Source organism: Purpureocillium lilacinum (genome assembly GCF_023168085.1).
Source record: "Purpureocillium lilacinum CBS 284.36 DNA, scaffold_4, whole genome shotgun sequence".
Classification (NCBI taxonomy): domain Eukaryota; kingdom Fungi; phylum Ascomycota; class Sordariomycetes; order Hypocreales; family Ophiocordycipitaceae; genus Purpureocillium; species Purpureocillium lilacinum.
The window spans coordinates 4,027,651-4,054,135 of record NW_027072114.1 but is presented as its reverse complement, the minus strand read 5'-3'; the positions used below and the strand labels follow the sequence as shown (position 1 = coordinate 4,054,135).

At 59.0% G+C, this 26,485-nt stretch overlaps 6 protein-coding genes across 6 annotated transcripts; 4 read left to right on the top strand and 2 right to left on the bottom strand.

Annotated features, from left to right (window-relative positions):
• Window positions 1–645: 645 nt before the first annotated feature.
• PLICBS_006390 (uncharacterized protein) lies at window positions 646–1,750 on the top strand (the record flags this gene model as incomplete). Its single annotated transcript, XM_018327535.2, has 2 exons — window positions 646–868; window positions 921–1,750. 2 exons carry the CDS (start codon window positions 646–648, stop codon window positions 1,748–1,750), a joined length of 1,053 nt encoding a protein of 350 aa, XP_018173963.2.
• Window positions 1,751–3,190: 1,440 nt separating this feature from the next.
• On the top strand, window positions 3,191–4,428 carry PLICBS_006389 (uncharacterized protein; the record flags this gene model as incomplete). The annotated part of the gene is made up of 4 exons (XM_018327536.2): window positions 3,191–3,405; window positions 3,462–3,484; window positions 3,544–3,952; window positions 4,023–4,428. The coding sequence occupies 4 exons, from the start codon at window positions 3,191–3,193 to the stop codon at window positions 4,426–4,428; spliced, it is 1,053 nt and encodes a 350-aa protein (XP_018173964.2).
• Window positions 4,429–7,219: 2,791 nt separating this feature from the next.
• On the top strand, window positions 7,220–9,882 carry PLICBS_006388 (uncharacterized protein; the record flags this gene model as incomplete). The annotated part of the gene is made up of 3 exons (XM_018327538.2): window positions 7,220–7,272; window positions 7,340–8,237; window positions 8,296–9,882. 3 exons carry the CDS (start codon window positions 7,220–7,222, stop codon window positions 9,880–9,882), a joined length of 2,538 nt encoding a protein of 845 aa, XP_018173966.2.
• A 4,333-nt stretch (window positions 9,883–14,215) lies between these two features.
• Window positions 14,216–14,572, top strand: PLICBS_006387 (uncharacterized protein; the record flags this gene model as incomplete). Its single annotated transcript, XM_018327540.1, has 2 exons — window positions 14,216–14,437; window positions 14,525–14,572. The coding sequence occupies 2 exons, from the start codon at window positions 14,216–14,218 to the stop codon at window positions 14,570–14,572; spliced, it is 270 nt and encodes an 89-aa protein (XP_018173968.1).
• Window positions 14,573–15,082: 510 nt separating this feature from the next.
• On the bottom strand, window positions 15,083–17,252 carry PLICBS_006386 (uncharacterized protein; the record flags this gene model as incomplete). The annotated part of the gene is made up of 8 exons (XM_018327541.2): window positions 15,083–15,205; window positions 15,260–15,471; window positions 15,546–15,984; window positions 16,041–16,312; window positions 16,373–16,482; window positions 16,554–16,749; window positions 16,822–16,973; window positions 17,038–17,252. 8 exons carry the CDS (start codon window positions 17,250–17,252, stop codon window positions 15,083–15,085), a joined length of 1,719 nt encoding a protein of 572 aa, XP_018173969.2.
• Window positions 17,253–18,291: 1,039 nt separating this feature from the next.
• On the bottom strand, window positions 18,292–25,940 carry PLICBS_006385 (uncharacterized protein; the record flags this gene model as incomplete). The annotated part of the gene is made up of 3 exons (XM_065600934.1): window positions 18,292–22,947; window positions 23,240–25,820; window positions 25,894–25,940. 3 exons carry the CDS (start codon window positions 25,938–25,940, stop codon window positions 18,292–18,294), a joined length of 7,284 nt encoding a protein of 2,427 aa, XP_065457006.1.
• Between the last annotated feature and the right edge of the window lie 545 nt (window positions 25,941–26,485).

Below are 26,485 nucleotides of genomic sequence, written 5' to 3'. Positions count from 1 at the left end.
AAACTCCAACGCTAGTCTATGGCTTTCAGACGGCCCACGTACGATCAAGTACAGCCCATATCTTGTCACCTTCCCAAACAGCGCTCCCTGCCGCCACGTCGCACGATCAAGTCTGGGGAAGATTGTACCCCGCTCACTAGCTGCTCGAGCAAAACCGCAAACCCATGTGCCGTTCAAGTCTTGATATTGCCATGGCTGTGGCCTCATTGGAGTGTAGTGATTGGCTCGGTTTTGTTCCGGACGCAAACCCGTCCGGTACTGGTGCATCTCTCCCTCCAACAGGGGAGGACATGGATGCAGACTGTTGAGCCACGGTTCAAATGTTCCGGGTCTTTGGCGCCTCGAGACCACTTCGGACAAAGGGCGAAAAAAGGAAAGTAACATCACGCAATCCAAGTCGTTAGTTTTACCTTGGCAGTAATAGAACTGAAGGGTTACCTGGACCCGACGACGTAGTGAAGGATGACGGATGTACATGATGAATGTAGTCCGTTATCCACGAGTTACTCCCCACATAGTTCATGAAACAAAGAGCGTTGCAGACCTATATAATGCCAGCGATACCAGCTCTCGGGGGGATCGTTGTCAAGCCGAAACCTTCACCAGAGATCACTTCCAGCTCTATTCTGCCGTGCAGGTGTCAACATGAACGCTCTTGCCAAAGTCCTCGCTTTTGCGGCCATGGTAGCTGCCGCTCCCTCTGCGGAGAACCGTGGCCCTTCACCGTTCGAGGTCAAACTCGAGATGCTTGGAAACTCGGAGATCAAAGCCACCTTCACCAACAAGGGTAACAACCGGTTGAAGATTCTTAGGACCGGAAGTATACTTGACACTTCGTCTGTGGAAAAGGCTAAAGTGTTCTCTGGCGGTATGTAGCGTAGCGCAACGTACAGTCGACATACTGACGACCACATCACCAGAAACGCCTCTGCCCTTTCAGGGGGCACGCCTAAGGCTTGCTACGAATGTGCTTGATGACAGCGATTTTCAGCGCATTTCCCCCGGCGAAACAGTCGAAGTGACGTTTGACATTGCCGAGACGCACGATCTCTCGTCTGGCGGAAAGTTTGACGTCTTAGCCGACGGTTCCTTTGCCTTTGCCGACGAGAAGAGCAACATTCTGATCGGCTCTATCCCCTACGTCTCCAAGCATATCGGTGCCGAAGTTGACGGTGCCATTGCTGCAGCCGTCCATTCCGCGTTTCACGAGAAGCGGACCCGTGTGCAAAGCGACTGTCAAGGCCAGCAGCTTCAGGTTACCCAGACCGCACTACGCAACTGCGCGTCGATTGCCCGCAAGGCTCAGCAGGCTGCTGCATCTGGTCCCGCCGCCAAGTTGCAGGAGTACTTCAAGTCATCCAGTCAGCAGGTCCGCAATACCGTTTCGACCGTCTTCGGCCGCGTGGCTTCGGAGTGTGGCTCTACCAACAGTGGCGTCTCAACGTACCATTGCCGGGACCCCTATGGCAACTGCGGTGGCCGAGTCCTCGCGTATACCATCCCATCGTACAGTGTGATGGTGTACTGCCCGCTGTACTTCAACAATCTGCCCGACCTCAGCAACACCTGCCATGCTCAGGACAAAGCCAACACGAACCTTCATGAGTCTACACACCTGACTCAGATCAAGGGTACTGATGACTACGGCGGTTATGGCTATGACTTTGTTCGCAGCCTTACCCCGGCACAGAACCTGAATCACGCCGACACGTACACTCTTTATGCCCAGGCAATCAATGTAGGGTGCTAAGATGGCCCATCCATGCGTCCATGCGGAGGGGCGGGAAAGGCGAATGCTAGGTCGCTTTCCAACGGGGGTCAGGGATACGGGTCTTTGTGTCTTGGGAGCAAATGCGCAATCATGCCACCCGTACGATGGCAAATACAGTGACAGTCTTGGGCCGGACCAATACAAAGTCTCCGAATCGCAGTTTGCCATTCCTCTTCTCGCCTGGAACTCGAATAATGTCATGGTATACTGCGAAGTTTCGAGTTCGACGTCAACGGGCAGACGTTTTCCGTGCATACCCTGCACATGCCAGGCGTTTCAAGGAGCTGGAGGCAGCACCCTTCCACCAGATCGCAACCCCGCATGATGTGTCAGAGCGCTTTGACATGTGAGAATGAGTGACTGCGTTCTAAAGAGACAGATATCTACAACAGCGACAGTCGTGATTAGAGATGCACACATGATCCAGGCCCGTAATCGATCAATTTTCGACCAACTGCAGGCAGGAAATCACTCGGCCTCGCAATGATATTTCATCGCAGTCCATCCGCATCCGTGATCAGTGGCCAATGGCGGCTGTTGGGTGGACTTGCATTTCGCTAACAGACACAGCACCGCGACTCGCCCGTCGCGGCTCTCGGGACTTGATGGGACGTTGGTCGTGCTAACAATAGCTCAAAAATGACATGTACTATGTAACACTTGTCCAGGGAAGCAAAGGAAGAAGAAAAAGCAAGAGGGCGCACCGATTTTCATGAGCACTACAGAATACGGGGGTGGCAGTGGGGTAAAGAGCCGTGAAAAGCGAGCGATCTCTGGCAGCACCGGTCCAAGTCGTTGTAGAAAGCGATGGACCGCCTGGTTCAGAAGCCGTACCAACTGGGGCACATTTGCTGACATGGAGGCAGCGTCAGTGTGGCATCACTTGTTCTACTGAGAGCTCGTTACATTGCACCCGCACGGCCTTAAAGGCGAGTGGACCCAGTGCCCGGGCAGAGGAGGATGTAGGGACTCGGATGTCATGTCAGGAACCAGGTGCAGCCGCGCCCAACCCAAACGCACCATCGTTTACGTTTACTGGACTGATTCAAGCCAAAGGATGTTGGCACTAATCGACCGAGCGGCCTCGGCTATCGTCATTTCGTCCCCTCTCGGATGTCTTCCAATGACCTGGGGACGTCCAGACTGAGCGATTGATGGGGACTGGAGAGTCCAGACTGAGCCCTGGCAGGGAAGTGACATCTTCGGGGGTCGCTTGTTGGGCTTACCATTAGAACGCCCACAGGGACCAGACGTACTGCGGTACATAATGGCGTCGCAGCCGTGATCAGTCGGTTGGAATGGTGAACCGCTTCGTTACCATCCACTGCTGACGCAGGATTGTTCAAACCTCTGTCGGAGACGGTGCCCTGCCGGCCAGTCCATTCCTTTACCCGCCTCATCCTTCTCAATTTTTCGACGATGAGTGGGATCGATCTTGCCGTGTTGTATTTCGGCCTGTTTCTAGGCATCTTCCCATTTACTCTGGTCAAGGTCGCCGAGCAGACTCGTAAAATTCTTTCGCGATCACGAGGTCTTCACAATGCGTACCTATATATGATCTGGGTTGAGGCGCTGGTCAACCTTGTCTTTGCTCTCGTCACGTTTCTCTACTTAAAGGGAGTCATCCCTGGCACGTGAGTTTATGTTCTTCAACTATATACCACACTCAGTACTGAATACTATAATGTAGTACTGCCTTCTATTGTGGCACTGGTACGTTTCGCTCGGTCGTTCGCGCGCTCAACAACTCCAACGCTCATCCGCAAGCGCAGTGTTACTATGGGCCGTTCAGACACAGCTTCTCTCTCAGATTATCGCCAATCGAGTCTCGCTCATCATGGTCCACAAGCACAAGGCAAGGTGGCTCAAGATTGGGCTTTTCGTATCGATCACCTGCGTCAACATTGTCGTGTGGGTAATCTGGGTCAGAGCGCACGAACCTTACGCCACCCCATTTGACGTCGAGCTCAACGATTACTTCGAAAAGACTGAGAAGTCGTTTTTCCTCATCATAGACTTGGGACTCAACATGCTGTTCTTATACTTGGTTCGATTCCGCTTAATTGCGTCCGGGTTAAGCAAATACTGGCGGCTCTTCAAGTTCAACATCGGCATGGTGGCCCTGTCCACCTCCATGGACATTCTCCTTCTCGGTTTCCTGAGCTTGCCTGATCCATACCTGTTTGTCTCCCGCAAACTCTAGGAGGAAACGATCCAAATGGCATATTGGAGTCGCTAATTTGGCATATAGTTACGTGCAGTTTGCCCCAGTGGCCTACATCGTCAAGTTATACATCGAGCTCACCATGGCCTCGCTCATCGCAAAGATTGTGCGCAGCGGCACAAACGACAGAAGTGGTGGCTATGGTCACCATTCGTCGGGAGTCCGTCGCAAGAGTCATGGTAACTACACAACGTTCCCGGGACCGGGATCCCACAACGGCACTCTGGCCGGAGAGGGTGAGGATGCGAATTTTGGACACGAAGTCGAGATCAACAAGGGAAGTTCGGGGTCAGATATTCATCTTGCAACGTATCCTGCCGACGACGGAATCGTGAAGACTGTCACAACAGTGGTGGTGACTGAGCATGATAAGGAGCATGGCAGCACAACATCGGGGCCGAGTGACCGCGAGCATCCCCGGGACATGTGCTGAAGACGACTCGGGCATTTTTTTCGCTTTACGTTATTGGACTGATATCCGAGTAGTTTTGCGGTGTAGTATTTTTTTTCATGTTTTTTTTTTTTTTGGATTTGAGATGCGCTGGCGCGCAGGAACACAGTGTCCAGTCCGGTGCTGAAAAGCTGGGTCTGACCGTATGGCTTTTATTATTATAGGTGAGGAAATAAGGCAACGGCTACAGAGAAGCCGTAATCGACCTTCTGTATTCCTGGCTTCACGTGCATACGGGCCCTGGTACACGAGGAGGCAAGCCCGCCCTGTCTCGATGACCACTCGACATTTCCACGTCCTGTTGAGAGCACTCTTGAGCAGAAAACCCCGTAAACCATGACTCGTGCGCGTTGCTACAACTTTGGCTACGTCAAATCGTTTGATGTTCGCTGGAATGCCCTTTCATAGTAGGCATCGCCAATGAGATCCGAGGCAGCAAAATCATTTCGCAGTATTCGCCCATTGCTTCGCCTTTTGGTCGTCTCCCTCCATCCCCGTGTCTGGCTCAACGCGCAAGGTCGTAGCAACACGCGCCCACATATAATAGAAGCCCTTATCAATCGTCAGTCTTGAAACCACAAGGACGAGCCTCAACAGGATCCTTACCTGTGCGGTGATGATTTCAACGATTTGCCTCTCATCGAACCACTTTCTGGCCTCAGAAAAGGCCGCGTTGGTTGCCTCAGGCCGGTCGATGACATCACCAAGAAAGGCCAGAAAATGATACCTGCTCCTCCGTCCATACGCCACGATTGCCAATGTCGCGATCCTTGAGCGCTTGGAGGTGTGTGTCTGTGAGGCCCGCGTTTCTCGCGTCGTCGGTATGGCGATTCCATATGTACTCGCACTCAAACTTGATCGAGCAGTACAGTGCGAGGGTCTCCCGAAGAAACGGAGAAAGTGACAGCGCCGTAATGCAAGCCGTGCCTAGAGCCAGTCCCGGACGCAGGGTCGATGTCGAATGGGCCCACATTCGGAGCATGTTCGCCGGCGGCAGCTCCGATGGGAACGAATCGGCCGAAACGTATGGTAGTCGAGCCATTTTCGACAATGCCATGCGGTCTGAAATGGCCACAATTCAGTGATCTTGCTCAAGGGGTGCCATGAGCAGTATATAAACAACCTGCTGACAGCCGTTGCCTCCGCCGTCAGGTCTTGTCGCACACATTTGGAATCATGCTCCACTTTTGTCCGGCCCCGCCAGGGTTACACTTACGCGCCGGCAATCCGGCCGGTGCCCGGTAGGAACGAAATCGCCCACAGAAGCTCCGTGTCAGCTTGGTCAGTATCAGCCAGGCAACACCCAGTGCCATTGGTCTGAGACTCCCACTTCAACGGAGTCACGCCATGTGGACACCTTGCATTCACAAACTTGTGCCATTCTCGGAGCCGAAATCAGCAAGCAAGCAAGCAAGCAAGCAAGCAAGCAATCGTTGGTGTTTGAGGCGGTGCGGTACGTTCCCATCTTGGTCTTCATAGAAAGATTGATGGCCTTTTCAAGCCGTGCAGTATGATCTTCCTCATGGGTAGATGCCCAGCTATGAACTTGAAGGCCGCATAAGCCCCGTGGGTAACTGCCGTGAATCTCGATCGCCTCGTGGTGTCCCAGGCCGAGCCATCGTGCTGTTGGATGCGGACTTCCTCTGGCTGTCATATGTCACATGCAGTCCTCTGCAGGCCACCTTTGGCACCGTCTTGCTATTTTTTTCGTTGAAATGCTCGACACGGCGAGTCTTCGTGGGAGTCATGGATCGTCCCCCAGCCGCTAGTTGCGGCATACCAGTGACACCATACAATGCATTCACCAGAGCTCTTGGCACATGTACTGCTGGCAATCATAGGGCCCTTTTCTTCCTGAACGCTTCAGGCTGCCTCTAGGACCAGAAGGCAGCTTTCGGGGGAGTAACTCCCATTCTGGCATGCAAACGCACTCACCACAAAGACAGACAACATGTCCTGGTTGGTGGATGGTGGCAGTTGGCCCAGAAAACCATTCTCACGGCACGTGGACAGAACGAATACTAGATCAAGGGCACACACGTGGCTCGGAAATTTTAAAGTCTCCGCAGCACCTCACGTGCAATACCCAACTCTGAACCCGTGAAACCATGTGGTCGGGAAGGGCGGCAACCGTTGAAATGTCCCATAATAGGGGCACCTCGTGTTGCCCGTCAGTCACGGCGTTATTCGTTGCAACGTCATTTTCCGCATAAAAAAGCAATCCGCACCCACAGCGGGCGAGGAAAGAATCGCTTAAACGCCGGCGCAATCGGTCGTTGGTCCGCGATGCTGCTCAGTAAGACAACCCGTCAAAGCGGCTGGGAAAAAGCAAACGACGCATCTCACCCATTTGGCCGAGCTTCATTGGCGCAACTGTTCCAGTGGCGTTTGGAAGAGGCTCAGAGCGTCTGCCGATCAGGGGATCACGCTGAGAAACCCGATTTGAAGCATCCTGACAGTTTCTTGCGATCACGATGAGTATGAAAATTTGGAAGACCCAAGGAACACAAACAAGTACTTGAGCTGACCCTCCCCGGAATTGTGCGACATGCTAAGGAAACTCTTCCGACAAACTGCGGCGCGCTGCTCCTCAGGTCTGTTTCTTCCAAGGCGGAAAACGTTTCCCTCCGAGGGTGGTGTTACGTGTTCGTTGAGCCGCGACAACGGTCCTATTGGCGAGGACAAGGCAACTGCCGCCTTCCCCGATCCTATTCGCCAGAAGCCGCCATAGTCTCATCCGGGTTCCGCTTCGGTCGCCACTACACCGTTCGCCATGGAGCGAGTAGATGTATCAGCCAGCGTCCCTCCCCTGTCCCCGTCCTCTAGGTATGGCACCGCGCCTCATCCGTCTGCCAAAACACAGAGTACTAACTGCTCTTGTCACGGGTCGCAGTGCCCTTAGCTTCGAAGAGCTCGACCTTGCCGCCGATCCGTATCCCTTTCAAGCTGTCGAGCCCAAGTGGAACACGGTCAACAAGGCACAGACATGCGAGGTCGAGGACCTGCCACAACTGCAAACAGCTCATGGCGACCCGGAGGGTCTGGACCCGATTGGCTTCGACGGCTTGCAGCCGGGCAGCTTCGACTTGGTGAACCCAGTAGAGCCAAACCGAGCTGGAGGCGGCAAGTATGAACTTGAGAAGCGATCTGAGCTGCTCTTCTCCAGTCGTCATCTGGAAGCAATCTTCGACGACCCAGCATATCTGTATCGATTCGCAAGGTTTCTCCACCAGCATCGGCCTGCATCCGTTCCACTTCTCAGCTACTACATGGAGAGTCTGAAAGCCCTCAAGGCCATCAACTACAGCAATGCCGTGCTGAGAGAACTTGGTCCGTTGACCGAGTTCGACTCGACAGAGGAGACTGCCCTGGCGCATGCAACTGCCAACAAAGAGCTTGAGACGTATGCTCATGCGGCCTTTGAGCTTTTGGCGAGGGAAGATCTACCCATGTACATCACACACATTTGGATTCAGACCGTGACGGTCTCCATCAGACACCGGATCAAGGGGCTGCCGCGGCCGGCATCAGAAGGCCTGGCCGAGGTCTTCTGTCTCACGGACCCATCCCGGCCCGACAATCCCATTGTCTTCATGACGGAGGAGTTCAACAGGACCACGCAGTACGGAGTGGACTACGTCATTGGACGCAATTGCCGATTTCTCCAAGGACCGAGCACAAATCCCTTCAGCGTGAAGCGCATCCGAGACAGGCTGAACGCCGGAATGGAGCACTATGAAACGTTTCTCAACTACAGGCGAGACGGTTCGCCTTTCATGAACCTCGTGATGGTATGGTCATCGGAAAGCCCCATTCAACATCGTTTACGCTGACTGACTTCACGGCTAGCTCGCGCCGCTCTATGACAGTCGGGGCGTCATACGATACTTTTTGGGAGCGCAGGTTGACGTGTCGGGTCTGGCGAGGGATTGCTATGGCCTCGGAGCCCTCAAGAAGCTCGTCACCGAAGACGAAGGCGAGCCAAAGGAGCAGCCGGACCCTGCCACCACCACATGCAACCAAGACGAGTTCACGCAACTCGCCGAGTTGCTTGGGCGCCGAGAGCTCGACACTGTACGAGAACACGGCGGTCGGATGCACGAGCCGCCGTTCCAGCAGACGGGAGCGGGACCGCGTCGCTTTCAAGAAAAGCCGTCGTCGAATCCAACCGCCAACAACGCCTACGATATTGAGCCTTACACGGAAAGCGGAGCGGGCAAGCATCGGGTCATATTGAAAGATCCCGAACCCCAGGGCCAGAGCACAGTGGCGGGCGAGCATGGTCAACAGACGGATGCTTCGGAGCAACCCACATCGCTGGCACTCAAGCACAACGGCCGACTCGCCGGTGTATACGAAAACTACGTTCTCGTACGGCCATATCCGTCGCTGCGCATCCTGTTCACAAGCCCGTCCATGCGAATGCCCGGGATTCTCCAATCGCCATTGCTTGACCGAATTGGCGGCTCGGCCCACATGCGAGATCAACTGGTACAAGCACTTGCGGAGGGACAGGGCGTCACCGCAAAGGTAACTTGGCTCAGTGGATCGCAACGACCGCCGCAGTTCCACTCCCAGCCGCCCAGGCGGATGACGCCCTACAACCACCCGCTGGAAGCGCACTTGGGCTTTGATGACGATACCGACACTCTGATAGAGCCAGAGCCTCAGGGCCGGCCGCGATGGCTGCACTGCACGCCGCTGGTGGGATCGAATGGGAAAGTCGGCGTGTGGATGATTGTGATTGTCGACGATGAGTCGGAACATGAACACAACAACGCCAGCGGCGGCCGGGCAGCCAATACGAACCACAACATGACACCGGAGCGGCGACGGCCTGGGTCGGCCATGTCGGACAGATCGACTCCAGCCACCAAGGAATCCATAGACAACGTCCACGACGAACACATCATGTCGCAGATGCAGAGAGCACGGCCGCGACGATCGTCGGAGACCCTTGGAACGTCCTCGGCAAACACGCAGTCCTGCGACGACGGAGCACCGCCAGCGAGACGGCGTCCGGCCGCCTTCACCATTACTCCGCGGACGCCAAGGTCTGGCCAAACCACCCGGCTTCCTGCGCGCTTCTTCAGTCGCGCGGCTCTGGCACGGGCCGCCGCGTCCAACGGCTCCCCAAGTCGGTCCATGCCCGGTCCAGCTACAGCGAACGGTGATCAACACTGGCAAGGGGCGGAACAGCACTTCCATTCCGCCACCTCCGACGAACGATCCATCTCGCAGGCGCCGTCGTGGCCGCTACCCCCCAAAATGTCCTCGCAAATGAGACGACGGCGGGAGCACCAGGTCCACGTGCCGCCGCCGATTCGGGAACAGTCATCGGAAAGGAGCAAAGCAGAGCCGCATGGTCACGACAATGGAGAGACGTCTTCTATTACGAGTCGAGGATCGGCGTTTACGGTCAGAATCGAGGAGTGAAAGATACACACATTCACACAAGAGCACTTAGGTGACAGCAGGCGCAAATTGCGGTTTCGGTCATATTGACGTGACATGTAGCTGGCTTTTCCATACCGTCTTGATCGCCAGTTTCCTATAGGCTACGGATTCTGGGGGTTGCATACATCGTACATGAGGAGGACTGTTAGATGTCACAGGCTTTTCCTTCACATGCTCTTATATTACGGCTCCAGCCCACTTGAGAGTCTGAGGGGGATTGGATTTACATTCCTCTGTAGCTATTCGAGCAAAAGAGCTCTCGATCCCGAGACCTGCATGAGTGGCCACCGCTGAAGCAACCACCTCGGCATTGACAAGATCCAACAAGAATGCATGGATGTCGAGTCAAAGTACCCCGGGCTGACAGTCTCGCAGCCCGCGAGAAGGTTCGCAGTGGGAGGCTGCCCCCTTGTTGCAATCGCTCGTGACTCTGGACTTTGCGTTTGTGATTGTATCGACCCACGTAAAACGCACGTCAGCTACGACGATCTCTTGCCAGATCTGCTGAGAACAATACTCGGTCCGCGACGCAGCTGCGTCTTGGTTCGCGAATCAGAGGAGCTCCTGGTGACAGATGGCACTACTACCGGCGGCATAATCTGCAGCGCTAACTCCCGTGCAAGGTTTCTTTTAGGTGTGAGCTGAACACATAGCGACGGCCCGCGGGTGGGATTTGATGAAGGCGCCGCGCCTGGCGATTGCCGACCAGGAGAACACTCCGTTGGTACCCAACGCCCATCCCTCCGAACACTAACTTACAGCAAAGCCAGCTCTGTGTGGGTGTCCGCGGAACGTCATGGCTGAAATACATGTACATGTACCGTCACCGGATACATGGAAGGACCTGCACCAACACACCGGCTGCTGATATCTGGTCAAGGTTCAAGGGGGCAACAACTCTCGTCCTTGCAGGTGTATGCAACACAGTGAAGATGGCTGTCGCTGAACAGCGGCCATGCACCATGTCTGCGCACCCGCTCCGACGTCGAGTCTTGACTGAATGATGACGCAATACACCATGCATACCCGCGCTGGTTCAAGCCATCTTTCGAAACTATTGATGCAGGGGCCGCGGGATCCATGGGTTGCGTTCCGCAACCTTGCCGTCTCTTGGTAGGACTGATCTACCTTCCGAAAGAATATGCCGTGATCACAACGCCCGTTGGCCGCCGCGTTCTGCTAGCTTTGCTCTCCCGTGCAGGCAACGGCGTCGTTTGGTCCGGGGTTCACGGTCACGATGGCCCCAGTGTATGTAAGCTGGTTTGAGGGATCTTGCGGGCCGCTGCCCAGTGACGCCCGCTGGGCAAGAAACATGTTGACAGGCATTGGCAACTATTGACTGTGAGGTATCGGAGAAGATTTCCTTTGCCTGGTTATAGATCAGAGCTCGTCCAGCCGCAACAATGCGCATCGAAAGTGACCTGATTTTGACGTGGTGTAACTCAACCGCTTCAGCCAAGGCGAGCAGTCCCGGTCACGGCCGTGAGGTGCCACAGCGCCGTCCGGATTCGGGAAATGATGGACGAGGAGACAACTTCGACCCGGACATGAAGGCTTGAGCTTGCGAGAGCAGATTCGACCTGGTTTGGTCCGGTCTCTTACAGGGCGGAACACGAACAACGTCGCCGACCTCGCCACCAAGCCTCCTGCCGGACATTACCCCCCGCGGCCCAAGCCCCCCCCCCCCCCCCCCCCCCCTCCCCAGCCGGTCGCCCTCTGGCTGGCCCTCTTTTCCCAACGCGCGCGATAGAGTGGAGGGCTATTCTCGGAGACGGCAGCTGGCGCCGATCTCGTACAGTAGGCTTGCCGCGCTCACCCAGATGGACTCCATGTCGGGCTCTGCGCTTCCAAGGCCGAGGCCCATGTTGCGGTCAACAAGCGCCTCCTCCTGTCGCGGCCGCTTTTGGGCGGCCCTGACCCCGTCAAGCAAGGCGCCATCCGTTGCCCACCAGTTGACTTGGGACGCCACCGACGCCTGCTGCTTCCATCGCGTCGTCTGCGGGCGCAGTGACAGGTGTCGGGGCGGCGGTCGTGGCGGCGGTGCCTGTTGTCTCCTCGGCGAACCGGTCAGCGGAACAGGGCGGCATTTGCCGGGCGGCCAGCTACTAACTAAGCCAGCCGTGTGTGCCTCAAGCAGACCAGTAGGGGCAGGTGAGGGCGAGCTGAGGCATTGGTGGCCACTCGCGGGCTGAGCCGGGTGCAGTAGCGCTGGTTTGCCACTCCTTGGGGAGGCGGCAACGCGCTCGAGGGGCGTTTGGGGGCTGTTTTTCGTGTCGTTGGCCTTTTGGTGGCCTTGATCATGGACGCGCTGTGAGATGCCTGCGGCCGCCCGATGTGGCATGCTTGGGGTTGCAATGGGGTCACGGACCGTTCGATCGCGGCCCGGTTCAGGCCAGCGCCGACTTGATCCGGCCCTGATTGAACCTGCCTTCTGGCGCATGCCAACAAGTGAAGTCTACAGTCTTGAACTCTGCATGCTCCGAATGACAGACAGGCCAAGGGCGAGGCGGCAGTCCAGTCGGAATAATCCTCTGCGGTGAGACAATTCTCACGTTGCAATGTCTCGCGCCTCAGCAGTACTATGCACGCAATGCATGACGACTGGGGGAATCGATCGAGGTGCCACCCAAAAGAGCTAGTCATTGCTTTTTTTTTTCCCCTCTGTCTCTTGCTTGGGGAGTTCTGACCCAACAAGTCAAAGGCTGAGTGAGATTCGACAGCATCACCACCTCTCCCGGACTCGCCCCTCCAGGCCACCGCCTCCCTCTCCAAAACAAAACAAAAAAAGGGGGGCCCGCTGATGTCAAGGCCGGAGAAGATCAGGTCCACGGCATCGGCAGATGCTCTTTGCCAATACACCAAATTAGCGGGCGGGCGCCGATCCGGGGCGCCGCCCAAGGGACGTGGCGTGCATGAGGCTAACCTAGCTAACCGGCGCAAGGGAGATGGGAGGGACGGAGACCGCACACACCCACATGCACCCAGGCTGCGCGACATGGGAGGGGGGGGGGGGGGGGGGGGGGGCAGGGCGGGACGCCAACGTCGGCGAGATCAGGAGAAGCGCCGGCTCGTCGGGCCCAATGGCGGCTCTCGTCCGTGCGGTTGTTTGGTTGAGTGATGTCAAACGGCAGGAGAAGCACGCCTCTGCACGCCCTGATTAGACTCGGACCGTTTCTGTAAGAGGGTGTTATACAGAGTTCAAGCGGGCATGGCGTGGCTCGTAACTGTAAGACAGGGGGGACGCGGGGAAGGGGTCCCACGCCGTTGTAGATACGGACATGGATTGAGTGTGTTCTAAGCCAAGTCAAACCAGACAGGCATCGCTATGTAAAGCACCACTTCGATGTGTCGTACAGGGAGCAAACAGGGCGCGATGCTACGGCGACAGGATCCCGATTCCCCACGGCACGGCCTAGCGGGCGCGATCCTACTCCCGGCTGATGACAGCAGCATGAAAGCAAAAAGACTTTGCCCCCTACGGTTCACCGCAACCCGAAGAGGATGGGCTCTCATGCATGCCCGATGCCACGAACAAGCCATCTAGCCCGGACGGGAAAGAGATTCGCCCCAACGTCCATGTTCGCAAAGAGTATGGCGGCGGCCTCAGCAAGGTCGTCCCCAGATCAGATGCGGTTGAGAGACGTATGCGCGGACCGTCGTCTTTGCTGCGCCGCCCCCGGCCCCCCTATCACCGTGTGCCTCACGTTGACATGCACGGAGGACTTGTTCCTAGGCAGGCCTGTCCATGTACCTAGACGCTCGCGAAGCCTATGCTCTCTGACGACACGCCTCCTCGAGTTGGACTTGTGCGGACCGAGGGCGCCATACAACTTTCCGCCGCGAGCCAGGCTTTACACCCCTCCCCCTAGACATCCCGCCTCCCCCCCCCCCCCCCCCCCGGGGCGTGCTCGCGGACGGACAACAACATACCCACGTCAACGGCTGATGTACGTGTACGAGGCGTCCAGCTCTGGCATCAAACTATCGATGCCGATCTTGCAACGGTGACTAACTGCGCGTAGCAAAGTCCAGGACTGGCAACTCCAGACCGACCGTTCCCTCTTCCCTCGGGACTGGATCGGGGAACGTTGCCTCGCGGCACGATGAGAACATGAAAGATGCGGTGGAACAGCAACGTTGACAAAAACTATATAAACGGCGCTCCTCGCCCTCACAAGTCAATCTATCCAGACAGCTCAGCAGCCAGCACAGCACAGCACAGCACAAGAAAGCCTCTTCACCACTTCTTCCCAAACATCCACCCCCTTTTTCTTCAGAACTTTTCCAGTTCCCAAACCCAACCACCGTCAATATGAAGTACACTGCTGCCCTCTCCGTCCTTGCCCTCGCCGCCACCGCCGTGGCCGCTCCCGCCGACCTCGAGGCCCGCACCAACCACAACAACCCCCCGCCCAGCAACTGCAACAACAACGGCAAGCAGGTCTGCTGCTCTGGCCTCCTCACCTGCCTCGTCCAGGTTCTTGGCGCTTCCTGCAACAACCAGGCCTACTGCTGCAACACCGAGGCCCCTGTTGTAAGTCACCCCAGCCTTCCGCGCAATGCCATCGCGGTTTCCCCTCTCGTTATCAGAAGAGGCGCGGAACTAACCGCACTTGTGCAGGGCTCGCTCATCAACATTGCGCTCCTCAACTGCGTCGACATTCTCTAAAGGGGCCATCAAATGATGAGCAAGGGCGTGGGGTCAGCCCAGTTGCTGAGGGGGGCGTGAGCTGAGCTGTGCAAAGGTGGATTGTTTGGGTTGTCTTCGTCTGGCTTCTCAGATTTGGGGGCGTCCGCTCATTTGACATGCATGGGGCGTTGCCGGCGTGCCGGATGGAGCCCAAAGTTCAAATCTAAGAGGCGAAAAAGAGACAAATAAACGTTGATTCACGCCCAAAACTCTGTTTACACTTGTCACGGATTTGTGCGAGGCTTCTTGAGCCAACATGAAGTCGTTGCGGCACATGCCCTCGATAATTCGCTTTATTCGCCAAATGTGTGCCAAGGCTGTAGTTTTCGTCAGGCATGTACTCTATCGTGCATATGCACAAGTGTGCTGATGCTGTATGTTCGTAATTGTTCATGTTGCGTGGACGTGGGCATGACCCTTGCCCGTCTTGGCGTATACATGTATGTTCCCGGGCTGCATTGCATTGAATGCACTACCAGCCATGCTTACTCATTGAACATCAGGGTCATCGTCTGTTGGCAGCCCGTCAAGTCCGTCATCTTCCACGAGCGTGCTATCGGGCGAGGGGAAATTGGAGAAGAGGAGGACACCCATTCCCACCACCGCAACGGCCTGTAGACTGTCAGCTTCCGGGTCGTACACGCAGAGTGTGGGATGGGAGCATACGGCGTTGCAGAAAAAAGTGGCATACGCCTTGCCCACCTCGGCCAGGCTGGCAAAGACGAAGCCAAACAGGCCCTGCGTCGCGAGGCGCGCAATGTTCTCGACGAGTGTCACGGCGTTGAGCGCGTCGGCACGCTGCGACTCGGGGCACATTTCGGTGATGACGCCTTTGGCGGCCGGCGCGGACCCGGACCCAAATGGCAGCAGGAAGGCGGCTGTCGTAGAGTCAGCCATGGAAAGTCCCCGCGAGCCAAAGGTGTACTGAGAGAAAGAAACCGGGTGTGCCTACCTAGATAGATGTGCCAGCGCTTCGTTGCAAACGCTGCGACCGTCGTCAGCGCCCCGTCCACGACGAGGCTCCAGCGCAAAAAGACGAGATCAAAGAGGCACCCGTCGCGGCCTGCCTCCGACTTGGCCAACGCCATGGGTTGTTCGTCGACCTGCTCGCCCGCCGCGGCGTCAAACTGGCCCGGGTCGGTGGGCAGCAACGCCGAGGTCTCGTCGTCGTCGTCGTCGCGGCATACTCGCTCCTCGGGTAATGGTTGAGGTGCAGCTCGCGCCAGCGTCAGCCTCCTCCCCCAGCTGATGATGCGCGGGAAGAGAAAGATGAGGAAGAAGCTCCGCATAAAGGCAAATTCTGACATGAGCCAGCCGTTGTCGGCCTGGTTGAACTCGAAGGCGGCTGTCGCGTACATCTGGATAAGCAGCGGGGCGTACCCCGTGGCGAGCTACAAGAGTCAATGGCACGTCCTTTATGTCGGTTCGAACACAGGAGTTGACGTACCACGCCAAGGAAGATGCCGGCGCAGAGGAAGATGACGCCGTAGTGCTTGGTCAAGCGGCCGTCGGCGCGCCGCAGCCGCTGGGGCACGAGGATGCGGAGCGGCGCGAGGAACCCCGAGACGCCCTGCTGGCCGGGCTTTTTGCCGTCGGACATGGCGTCGGGGGCAATGTACGGCAGCGCCAGGTGAGCGTAGACGCCGGCAACGAGGAAGGACACAAAGGCGACGTCGAACGGAGCGCGGATGTCAATGGCGTCCCCAATCATGCCGCCAGCTGCACAATGTCAGCGCCAATGTGCATATACAAGACTGGGCTTACGGCGACGACACTCACTCAGGTACCCAATACCCTGTCCGAGCATGATGCAGCCCTGCAGCATGCCGAACACGGCAGTGCGGCGCGACGGCTCGACGACTTCGCCGGCGATGATGTTGACGACGAGGCTGCAGGTTTGCAGTTAGCAGCGGTTGACGCGATGGCTTCGAATGGGGGACTTGGGAGATCTTTTGCATACATGTAGCCGGCGGGCCCGCCGAGGATGGTGATGAGCTGCGTGCACTGGATGATGATCATGCCGGCCCGCTTCCCCGCGACGACGCCGATGATCTGGGTCGCGACGCGGATGGCGGGCACAAACGTCTGGGCCATGAGCGCGGCGCGAGGGCCAAACTTTTTGACGACCCAGCCGGCGACGAAGAGGTTCAGCGTTCCTGTATCAGTCAGAACCTACGTCGGCCTCGTCGACAGGACAATAGCAACAGCAGCAACAACAGCAAACGTACCGCATAGCGTCGTGCTCATGCCGAGAATGCTAAACTGCGTAGCCGTGCCGGCAGCAATCTCATCTCTGCTGCAGCGATCACCGGTGCCGTTGTACGGCGGGTGCGTGTCGTAAAAGGTGTCGCACTCCATGAGATGGAAGACGTAGAAGAGCCTGGTCGAGGATCCCAGTCAGCAATCCGTCCCTCCTGTATCAGAAGAAGGGACTCTCTACGCACGGAACCTGCGTGTAGCTAAACGCCAGGGTGATGAGAAAGCCGGCAAAGAGAATCCGCCGCTCGACGTTGAAGACGCGCCGCAGCCAGGCCCCGAAGCCCGCCTTGGCCTTGGTTGCCGCCAACGTCGTCGTCGTAGTAGTCGCCCCATGCCCCTTCCTCTGCTGCTTCTTGTTCGTCGTCGCATGCAGCAACGGCGTCTCCTCGTTGGTCGTCATCTCGGCGGCAGCATTGAACAAGCCCAGCACGCCCAAGCGGGGGGGACGAGTGTTGTTGTTGCTGTTGCTGTTGGGCCTTGGTTGGAAGTTGGGGAACAAGCGAGGCCGCAAAAAGAGGCGAGAACCGGCGGTCGGCAAAAGATGGAGCGAACCCCGTTCGTGTCTCAATCCACAATTATTCCACCCCACCGCCGCGCCGTTTGTCCCGCGGGCGGCAGAATGTGAGGGGGGGCGCACAGAGAGGTGGGAAAGGTTGAAGGCGTGGGGGAGGGAGGGGGCGCCGGCGCTGGTGCCGTCGGCCGGTTTTGCTCCGGGGTGGCGTCCGAGCCCGGAGCTGCCCAACTACATAACTAACCGCCCATTGGAGAAAAGCAGGTCGTCGGCGCCCGGCCCCGGTATCCTCTGCATGTCTGTATTGGACCACAACATGGAGAAGCCCAAGAGTGTGATACAGCACCGCGTCGAGCCAAACACAAATTACACTCTTGAGCTATTGAGTCATGTCCCATACACATTCTTTACGCCTGGCTGTTCGCAGTGTCGGCACCCCTTGAGGTCAGCTCACATGAGCTGTCGTGGCGCGAGACACAATCAACTACCCCTACATACTATCACAGTCGGCAGCGCTTCTCCATCGCAACCGCGCTGCCGATTGATTAGGAAGAATTTTGTTTGCGTGAAAAAAGGATGATGTTTTTTATAGCCCTGTGTGTCTTCCTCATCAGACGTTTGTTTGGAGCAAGGCATTCAACAGTGTCGATGCGTCAAGTCTCCGTTCTCGGGGTTGAACAACAAGGAGGGGCTGTGAGGCTCGGAATAGACAGACATCATCCATGCGGTCAGCGTGCGATATTCTATGTGCCAGCTTATATATTATGCAAGCCATGGCTTGCCATCAAGAGCACCGCTCTCTGCTATATACACGCTAAAAGGTATATCAAATTGGTATCCAGCGAAACGAAAAGGCCCGCCCGCCCAACGGCCTGCAAAAACGTCCTCACACACACACAAAGAGCTGGTGATACATCCGTCAACCCTGCTACTCGTCCTTCCACTCCCCGAACCCAGGCTCGCCGTACGGGTTCCACTCCTGCCCGGGATAGCTCGTCGCGCTCATCTGCGGCGCAAAGTCCTCCGCGTCCTCGGGCTTGTACAGGATCTTCTCCTCCTGCGATTCGAGACGCCGGCTGCGCTCGTATCGGTCCGCCGTGTCGTCCAGCTCTGCCGCCGCCGCCGCCGCTTCCTCGCCGCCGGCGTCGTGGACCACGATGGCGTGCTGCTTGACCTCGCCCAGCGAGTCGATCGTCTCCCCCGACACCGTTCGGGACATCTGGGCCGGCCTCTGCTTCTGGCTCCCCGCCGTGCTCGTGTTGTTCAGGCGCGGCGTCGCGTCGTAAATGTTGTCCTCTGCGAGCTTCTTGGCCTTGTCGACGTCGATGCCCAGGTCGGCGTTGCGTGGCCCACTCTTGTCTGGCACGCTCAGCTCGGGCGACTTGGACTGTTGCGATACGGCGGCTCCGTCGACCGACATGTGGCTGCCGTCGCTCGAGTGCCCGGCGACAGAGTGCTCACTCGCCTTGGGCTGCAAGTAGCCTTGCTGGTTTCCTGCAGCGTCATCTGGTCGGCCACCACCAGCCGCAAGCGAGTTGGTGCTTGGCTGGTGCGCCAGCACGTCACTTATGCCCACGCTCTCGCGCCGATCGATAGTGGATGGCGGTGACGGCGAGGACCCCAAGGGAGGCGACTGCGCCGAAGCCCGCCTCGGGAACACTGCCTGGCCGACTGGCGGAGACTGCCGCGGCGGTCCCTGTGCCGGGTTCATCTGCTGCTGCTGTTGCTGCTGCTGCTGGTAGTGCCCCTGCGACATGTGTCGCGGAATGTTGTATGGCGAAGGCGCGACCATGCCCTCGCCTCGGACCGTGCTATAACCCTGGGGAATCGGTACCTGGTCATAGACGGGCTCCTGTTGCGGCACGAATGGATGCTGCTGTACGGGCTGCTGTACAGGCTGCTGGACCGGCTGAGGGCCAGGCTGCTGGATGGGACGCTGGATGGGACGCTGTGTTGGCATGGACACGTGCCTCTGATGCGGCATTTGCTGAGGCACCGGGCCGGCGGCCTGGCCCAACGGGACCGAGCCTCGGGATGGGCCGTTCGCCGTCGGATGAAGCTGCGTAGGCCTCGGCTGGAACTGATCCGGCTGAGACTGAACGACTGGCTGCCACTGGGGGCCTGGCTGTCCAGCGGGCTCGGATTGTCTTGATCCGCGCTTGAACGCGCCAAGCAGCTTCGAGCCAGACAGCCGGTCACCCTTGTCACCCTTTTCTTGCTTCTCCTGCTTGGGTTGATTCTGTGGCGCCATCTGCGCCATCTGGCCTGACACGCGGCTCTTCAAGCCCTTCCACCGGGAAGTCGCCTGGTTGCCCTGGTCTTGCTGGCTTGGGGGCGCAGGCAGCCTGTTTCCAGCGGGTGCCGCATGCGGCTGCATGAGAAGTTGTTGCTGTCCGCCCGGCGCTGCTTGTCCCTGTCGCTGCATCTGCGGCTGCATCTGCGGCGGCGGCATACGCTGGGGCTGCATCTGTTGCGCATGCTGGCGCAGACCAAGTCCTACAGGTGGACGCCCCTGAGCATGATGAGCTGGGTGGGGTTGCGGACTGCTCGAAGGGCCCAGCTGCGGACCCTGCGGTGTTGGAGACGCCTGCTTCAACTGAGTACCGCCCGCTGCAAAGTCTTTGCTGTTGTTGCGTGAGTGCGGTCCTCTGTCGCTGCCTGGCGAACGTTGTGCATTGGCAATGCCGAGAGGCGTGCGCTCCGCGCTCACCCTTTCACGCGGCATTCCCCTGGGAACGTCTGGCCGAGATGTATGGGCTCCTGGAGGAGCTGATGAGTCGCCGCCAACCGTGGCAGTCGACTGCCGCGGTGTCCCCATCCTGCCGCTCTCGCTCCGTGTTTGTATGGACTGCTGCTCGGCTTTGCCATCTGATGCAATGGACAGGTTTGGTGAGACCGTCGCTGTTCGTAAGAGCTCGACGTCGGCATCGTGTTGAGCGCCAATACCGGCCAATGGCCCTTGGCGGTCTGTCTCGGACGAAACGACCTCCCTCTGCGACATCTGGGGCGTTGAGGGCTTGCGCGAGTGCAATGACACCGGCTTGTCTGTCTGCGCAAGGTCCTGTGCTCTGACTGCTGTAGGAGAGCCGCCACGGGCGGGCGGTGACCCTGGACCCAGTGGCGACGGGCGCGGTTGCTGTCCGTACTGAGCGTGGCCGCCGCTCGGCTGGGGAGTCCGGGTGTTGTCCATGGATGCCCTGACTTGGGGTTTGGGAGGAGGCGTAGAACCCATTATGCCCGACGGCGCGGGAGACATAGTGCCAGATGGCGGCAGAGACCCAGCCATGCCATGTGGATGTTGTACTTGTTGCTGGCTGACTACTGGCTGATTGTGGCCAGGGACATCTCCTTGCTGCCGGGTCTTGGAGGCAGATCTCCGTCCCGCGAATGCTGAGAAGAGATTCGAGGCCGACCCCCTGCGGCCGCGTCTCTCAAGGCCCCCTTCCGCCACTACAGGTTGCGGCGGCGGCAAGTCGTGCGAGTTGTTTGCCGCGCTGCCCCTACGCGCGTCACCCGGGAAGGGTGCGGCGGGCGGCGCCATCACTCCAGGTCCCTGTGGGACAGGCGCCTCAACATTTTGGTCCTTTGATTTCTCGTTGTGGCCAGGGCGATGGAATATTTCCTTGATGCCGGACACCTTGGCAAGGTTGGAAAACCGCTTCTTCTTGGGCGTCCCGTCTTCGGCAGTGGCAGCGATCGCACTGCTAGAATCATTCGCGACGCTGGAGCTGGGCGATTGTCCCGATGCCAGCTTGCCACCAACACCCGCGCCGAAGAACGAGCGTCGGCGCTCCGCCTGAGGCGGAGGAGTGTCGGGGCCACGGGGTCCCGCTTGGTCCGGCCCGTTGATGCTCTCGTTACGCAGGGAGCTTTGGTCCATAGAAGGGCGGCCGCTCCGTCCAAACATGAAGCTAGGGCGCCGTTTCCTCGACTCTTGGACGTCACTTGTGGCGACACTATTCTCAGAGACTTCGTCGCCACGAACTTCGCCGGGCTGTGCAGGACGATGGCCCGCGAGCGAAGGCCGTCGCTCTCTCGATGTCGCCCTCGAGATCCGATCGCCGATTCCCTTGAACATGCCAGAATTGCGCTTGCTTCGGCCACGCTCTTCCTCTGGAGGGCCCACGCCTGCGATGGCGAACTCGCTTGTCTGTGGCCTTGGGTTCACCACCTCTGCTCGCGCGATCAGCATCTGTTGCTGCTGCGGATAAGGCCGTCCGGCTCCCGAATTCGCCCGCGGGCGCTGGCCCTCGTATTCCGGGCGGCGCTGGAACAGTTCCGGCCATCGCTGTGCAGACGATGGCGGCACGTCCGAGGTCCTTTGCCGCTGGGGGGGCGGCATCGTCATGCCCGTTTCCTTTTCGAACCCGAACGTCGGCGTGTGTTGAGAGCCGGCAGTGCCGGCACGGTTCCTCGTTCTCTCATGCAGCGGTTCGGCCAAGTGGCTTTCCTCCAAGGACCAGTTGCCTTGAGGAAACATCTGATGCGCCTTGGTCATCATTGGCGACTTTGGTGGCGCCATTGTCTGCTGAGGCGCAGGTCGAGGCGCCGACTGTGGAGCAGGATACTCCTGGAACTGCGCATCCTCCTTCGCCGCGGGTGGCGGGCCCGATGCGTTGGTGTCGACGAGTGTCCTTTGCGTATCGGTACCCTGAGTCCTCTGGGTCCCGGTCCCGTCTGCCATCTCGGCCTGCGGAGCGGGGGCGCTCGCACTCGTGTGCGTCTCTGGTTTGACTGGTGCTGCTCCTTGGTCAACAGGCGGCGGCGGCGGCGGCAGTGACTTGTCGAGGTCGACAGGCGGCTCCGATGCGGCGCCGCCTTCCACCGCAGCACCTCCAGGAACGTCGTCGTCATCATCATCTAAGGAAAAGCGTTCGCTGGCTCTCTTCGCCTTGGTCGTGAGCCCAAATGTCGAGGTCCGCCGGATCGGTGGCAGGCCGATGAAGGAGGTCTTGCGCTGCGGCGCGCTGTCGTTGGCCGGAGCCTCGGGCTGAAGAGCCACGCCGCTGTCTTGAGGAACGGGCGGAGCAGGTACGGGGGCCTCTCGAACCCCGGCGAATCCGATGGGGTGGTCCCCGGAGTCCCGCGGCACGACGACCCAGTCGTCCGACGGCCGGCCTTCGGCGGTCCTCTGGTCGGGCTGTGTTGGCTTGGCGGCCGCTGACTGAGCGTCAACCACTTGCCAACCCCTGGCCGGCTCGCCCGTCACCGGTTGGCCTCCCGGAGGTATCTCCAGCTTGCTTAGACCGGCCGTGGCCCGGCTTCCGGGCCCAACCGGGTGGGGCGACTGCGGTGGATGGTGCTGGCCGTGGCCCATTGACGCCTGCGGCTGGACGACGCCCCACGGCGGCGTCTGCCCGGGTGGACTCGAGGGATGGAGCGGTGACATTGGCGTGGGCTGAGGGATCTGCGGAGCGACCGACGGCGCATTGTCCGTGTTGGAGCCCGTGTCGGCGCCCGTGTCGGCCGGTGGGGCCGGCCCATCCGTACGAGAGCGCGCCCCGAGGGCGAGCCCCCAGGACATGCGCTTCTCACTTTTGGGCTTCGCTTCCTGGGCTGGGGCAGGGCTGGCGCTGGCTTCGTCCTATTCAACAAGCAACATTAATATCCATTCACGTCTGGACATGGGTGATGGGGGGGAACATCATCTCGTATGTCGTGTCGTGGCGGTGTGGGGAGAACAATGTGGCGTGTAATTCCTATCTTCATGCGACCCATCACTTCATCCTGACACGTCCCGAGCGGTTCGTCCAAGCACGCTAGATCAAGGAAAAGCCCCCGACACATCATCTGCCCGCAGGCGGTAAAGAGTGTAAAGAGAGCGGGGGGGATCCCACTCACTGAGAGGGTCGGGAAAGAAAGCATCAGTGAAATACCTTGTCCCCGCTCGCGCGCAACTTGCTCTTGCCCTTGCTCAGCAAACCCTTGCCCATCTTGCCAGCCGAGTGCATAAACTCCTTGCTCTTAGTCCCTATTTGGTTGCCCGAGTGCCCAAACGCGCTGCCGCTTCCTTGCGAGGGCATCTGCAGGCCACCGAGCCGAGAGCGCGACGTCGGCGAAGGGCCGGCCGCCGTCGGGGAGCTAGCATTGAGGTACTGCTGGTAGTAGGGTTGCTGGGACGGAGGCTGCGTTCCTACGGGAGATGCGCTGGACGAGCCTGGCGCCGACTGTCGACCGGCGGTCGCACCGTACGGCACGGCGCCGTTGGCGTACTCTGGGTGCTGGTCCTTGAGGGTGACCAACCAGTTATCCAGCCCCGAGTCGTTTGCGGCGAAATATTCGCGCGTCTCGTTGTACTTGTTGATCCTGTCTGTCGAGCTCGACAAGCCCATGATCTCGCGAAAGGTCATGACCTGGGTTTGCTGCTGCGGTTGCGTCGATGCTTCTTGCACCGCCATGACGTCGTCGGCTGTCGACGGACCTGCAGTCGCCGGGTGAGGCTCCGGAGGTGGGGTAGGGGCAAGCTGCGACACAGCCTTTTCGTCTGCTAGAGACAATCTCTTGCTTAGGCGGGGTTGCTTGTCGCTGGTAGACACGGGTGAAGGTGGCTCAGGCTCTTGGTGCTGCTGCGCTGCGACGGCGGCAACCGAGCTGGCATCCCTTTCTTGCATCTGAGACACTTCCGCTGTCGAGATGTCGCCCGCAGCAGCCACAGTTGCGGCGGCAGGTGAGCGAACAACTTCGGGAGCGGTGGCGGGAGCGGGAGCAAGAGCAGGTGACTTGGCCTGTTCCGTCTCATCAGCCTCCCATGAAAACTTGCGCCTCAGTCCGGGCTCGCGCGGTGACGTGGCCTGGACCTCTGCTTTGGCCGCCTCAGGTGGACCGGTTGGCGAGATCTTTGCGTCGGGAACCGGCTGCTCGGTCTCCGTGGGCGGTTCACGTTCAGGAATGGGCTCAGGTTTCGACGTGTCTGCCCAGTAGCTGTCATAGTCCTTGAGGGTGTAGCTGCTCTCCCTTGCCACGTTCCGTTCGCCAGGTTGCAGCTTCGAGGCGTCGCCGCCAAGCACGGCGTCTGCTGGACCCGAGCGCGTAGGGCTGAGTGACCTGAGAATTTCTTCGCTCAGCGCGTCGTTGTCTTTCATGGGTGACTCGTTCACGGTGCTGAGCGTGCTCTGCCGAAGCAGTGGGCTGCCGTCTAGCTCGAGGTCAGGCTGAGCGTTCCCAACCGTGATCGGCTGCACTGCCTCCGATGGTTCCTGTCGAGCTTGCTCGGTCGGACTATCTGTAGGCGCACGGGGGCTGGGTGTTCTCAAGGGAGGAATGGTAGAGAGGCCACCCTCGGGTCTGAGCTCTGGTGGCTCAGAGATTGACGAGCCAATGATGCTGTGAGGCCCCACGCCTGGCTCCGAGACAGGCGAAATGCCCGGCCCGTCGGTTGATTCGGTCGCGGCCTGCGGTACGGGAAGCGCAGCGGGGGATTCACCGACGTCAGCCTTGCGCGTGTCGCCTGCAGCAGATTTGACGCTGCTCGGCCTATCCACGTCAGCAATGGTTGACTTGTCGCCCGCAGACGCCTCAACAATGTCGCCGGACTGGTGATCCGCCGGTGCCTGCACGGGCTCGGTCAGAATGATTGGTGTTTCTTCGACAACAGGCGGTGACACGGGGGCCGCGGCCTTGGGCTTGGTCGACTCGACATCGTACTGGGCGAAACAGGTTGGCGATGCCAGCGACGAGACGTCGCTGTCTTTCTCTGTAACAGTGGGTTCAGCTATGAAGCCGCTCCCGCCGGGCGAGAACAAGTCTGTGCCAAAGGCAGACATACGGGCGACTGCTGGCAGCTTGGGGCTGACAGAAAAGCGGCGACGGTCGCTCTCGTCAAACCCAGGACCAACGCCGTTCTTTACTTGGGATTCGCCCCCTTCATCAACGGTATCGTGGCGATCAGATGCCTTTGCCTCGGCGAGTCGCATTTCGTCGGCAGGCTTCGGACCCGATTCTTTGGCCTCGCCCACGGAGCGACTCGTGTCGGAGGGCTGCCCAATCGACGTCTTGTCCGCAGCAGCCTCGGAAGGCTGTGTGTTCGATGCAATCGAAGCACCAGCGATGGTGGACTGTGGAGAGACTACTCTGTCGCGATCGACTGGGCTGCCGAGGCTGGACGGGTCTGACACGACGGGCGACGTGACGCCTGCCGGGCGAGACTGGTGGGTCGACGGGCCGGTCGCCGGGGTGTGCAGTGTCTGAAGCGACGGTAGGCCGCCAGTGGCAGACGGCACTGCGAAAGGCGCGGGAGATGCATGGTGCTCTGGGTGGGTTGTAGGCGGCGGAGGAGCATCATGCTTCGCCGGCGGAACGGGGGGTGCGGGCTCGGGCTCGTCGTCGTCTTCGTCGTACTCGTCGGCGCCCCAGTCATCGCCGTCGTAGCTCTGGACCTTTGCTTCAACCCATTTTCTGGTCTTGGTCCGGTTCACATTGACCTGGTAGGCGCCGGCGCCACCTGGGGTTTGCGGCGAGCTGGGCAAGCTAGATCAGCTGCGTGCTCGGGCACAGAGAGAGACAGAGAGAGAGAAAGACAGGGAAAACATACGTGGGAGACTGGCCGCGCCCGAAGCCCTGGTTGAATGGGCTGTCCATGGCGTCTTGGTGCAGCGGGGAGGGTACTCAGTTCATGCTTTCGCCCACGACAAGTGTGATTGCGAAGGTGGCGCTGAAATGACGAAGCCGCCGTTGGAGCTTGTCGTGATGGATCACGATTGCGGGCGGAAGGGGAAGATGGGATGAAAGTGTGCACGGACGCGCGCGGATGGAAATGCGATGGCGTCCTGACGATGCACGAAACGAAACGCGGCACTTCTGGGGGGAAAATTGAAGACGCACGGGAGATGAGGACCACGATCACGATGACAGGAGAGCGTTGGACGCAGCGGCGCTGAAGAAGGCTGATGTGGGCGGTCTGGCGCCCAAGGCGCAGTGCATCAGTGCTATTCTTGGGTCACGGGAGCCTGGGTCTCCTTAACAGCTGAGACACCACGAGAGGTAGCGAGCCTTCAGAGGCCGCGGCGGTGGACACGTCGCGTCGCTGGGGAGCTGCTAGTGCGTGGCGGTGCAGCCGTCGACTGCTGCGGGCTAGCGCGTCGGGGGTCGTCCCGTCGGCCGGACCAGACGCGCCTCGCTGGGTG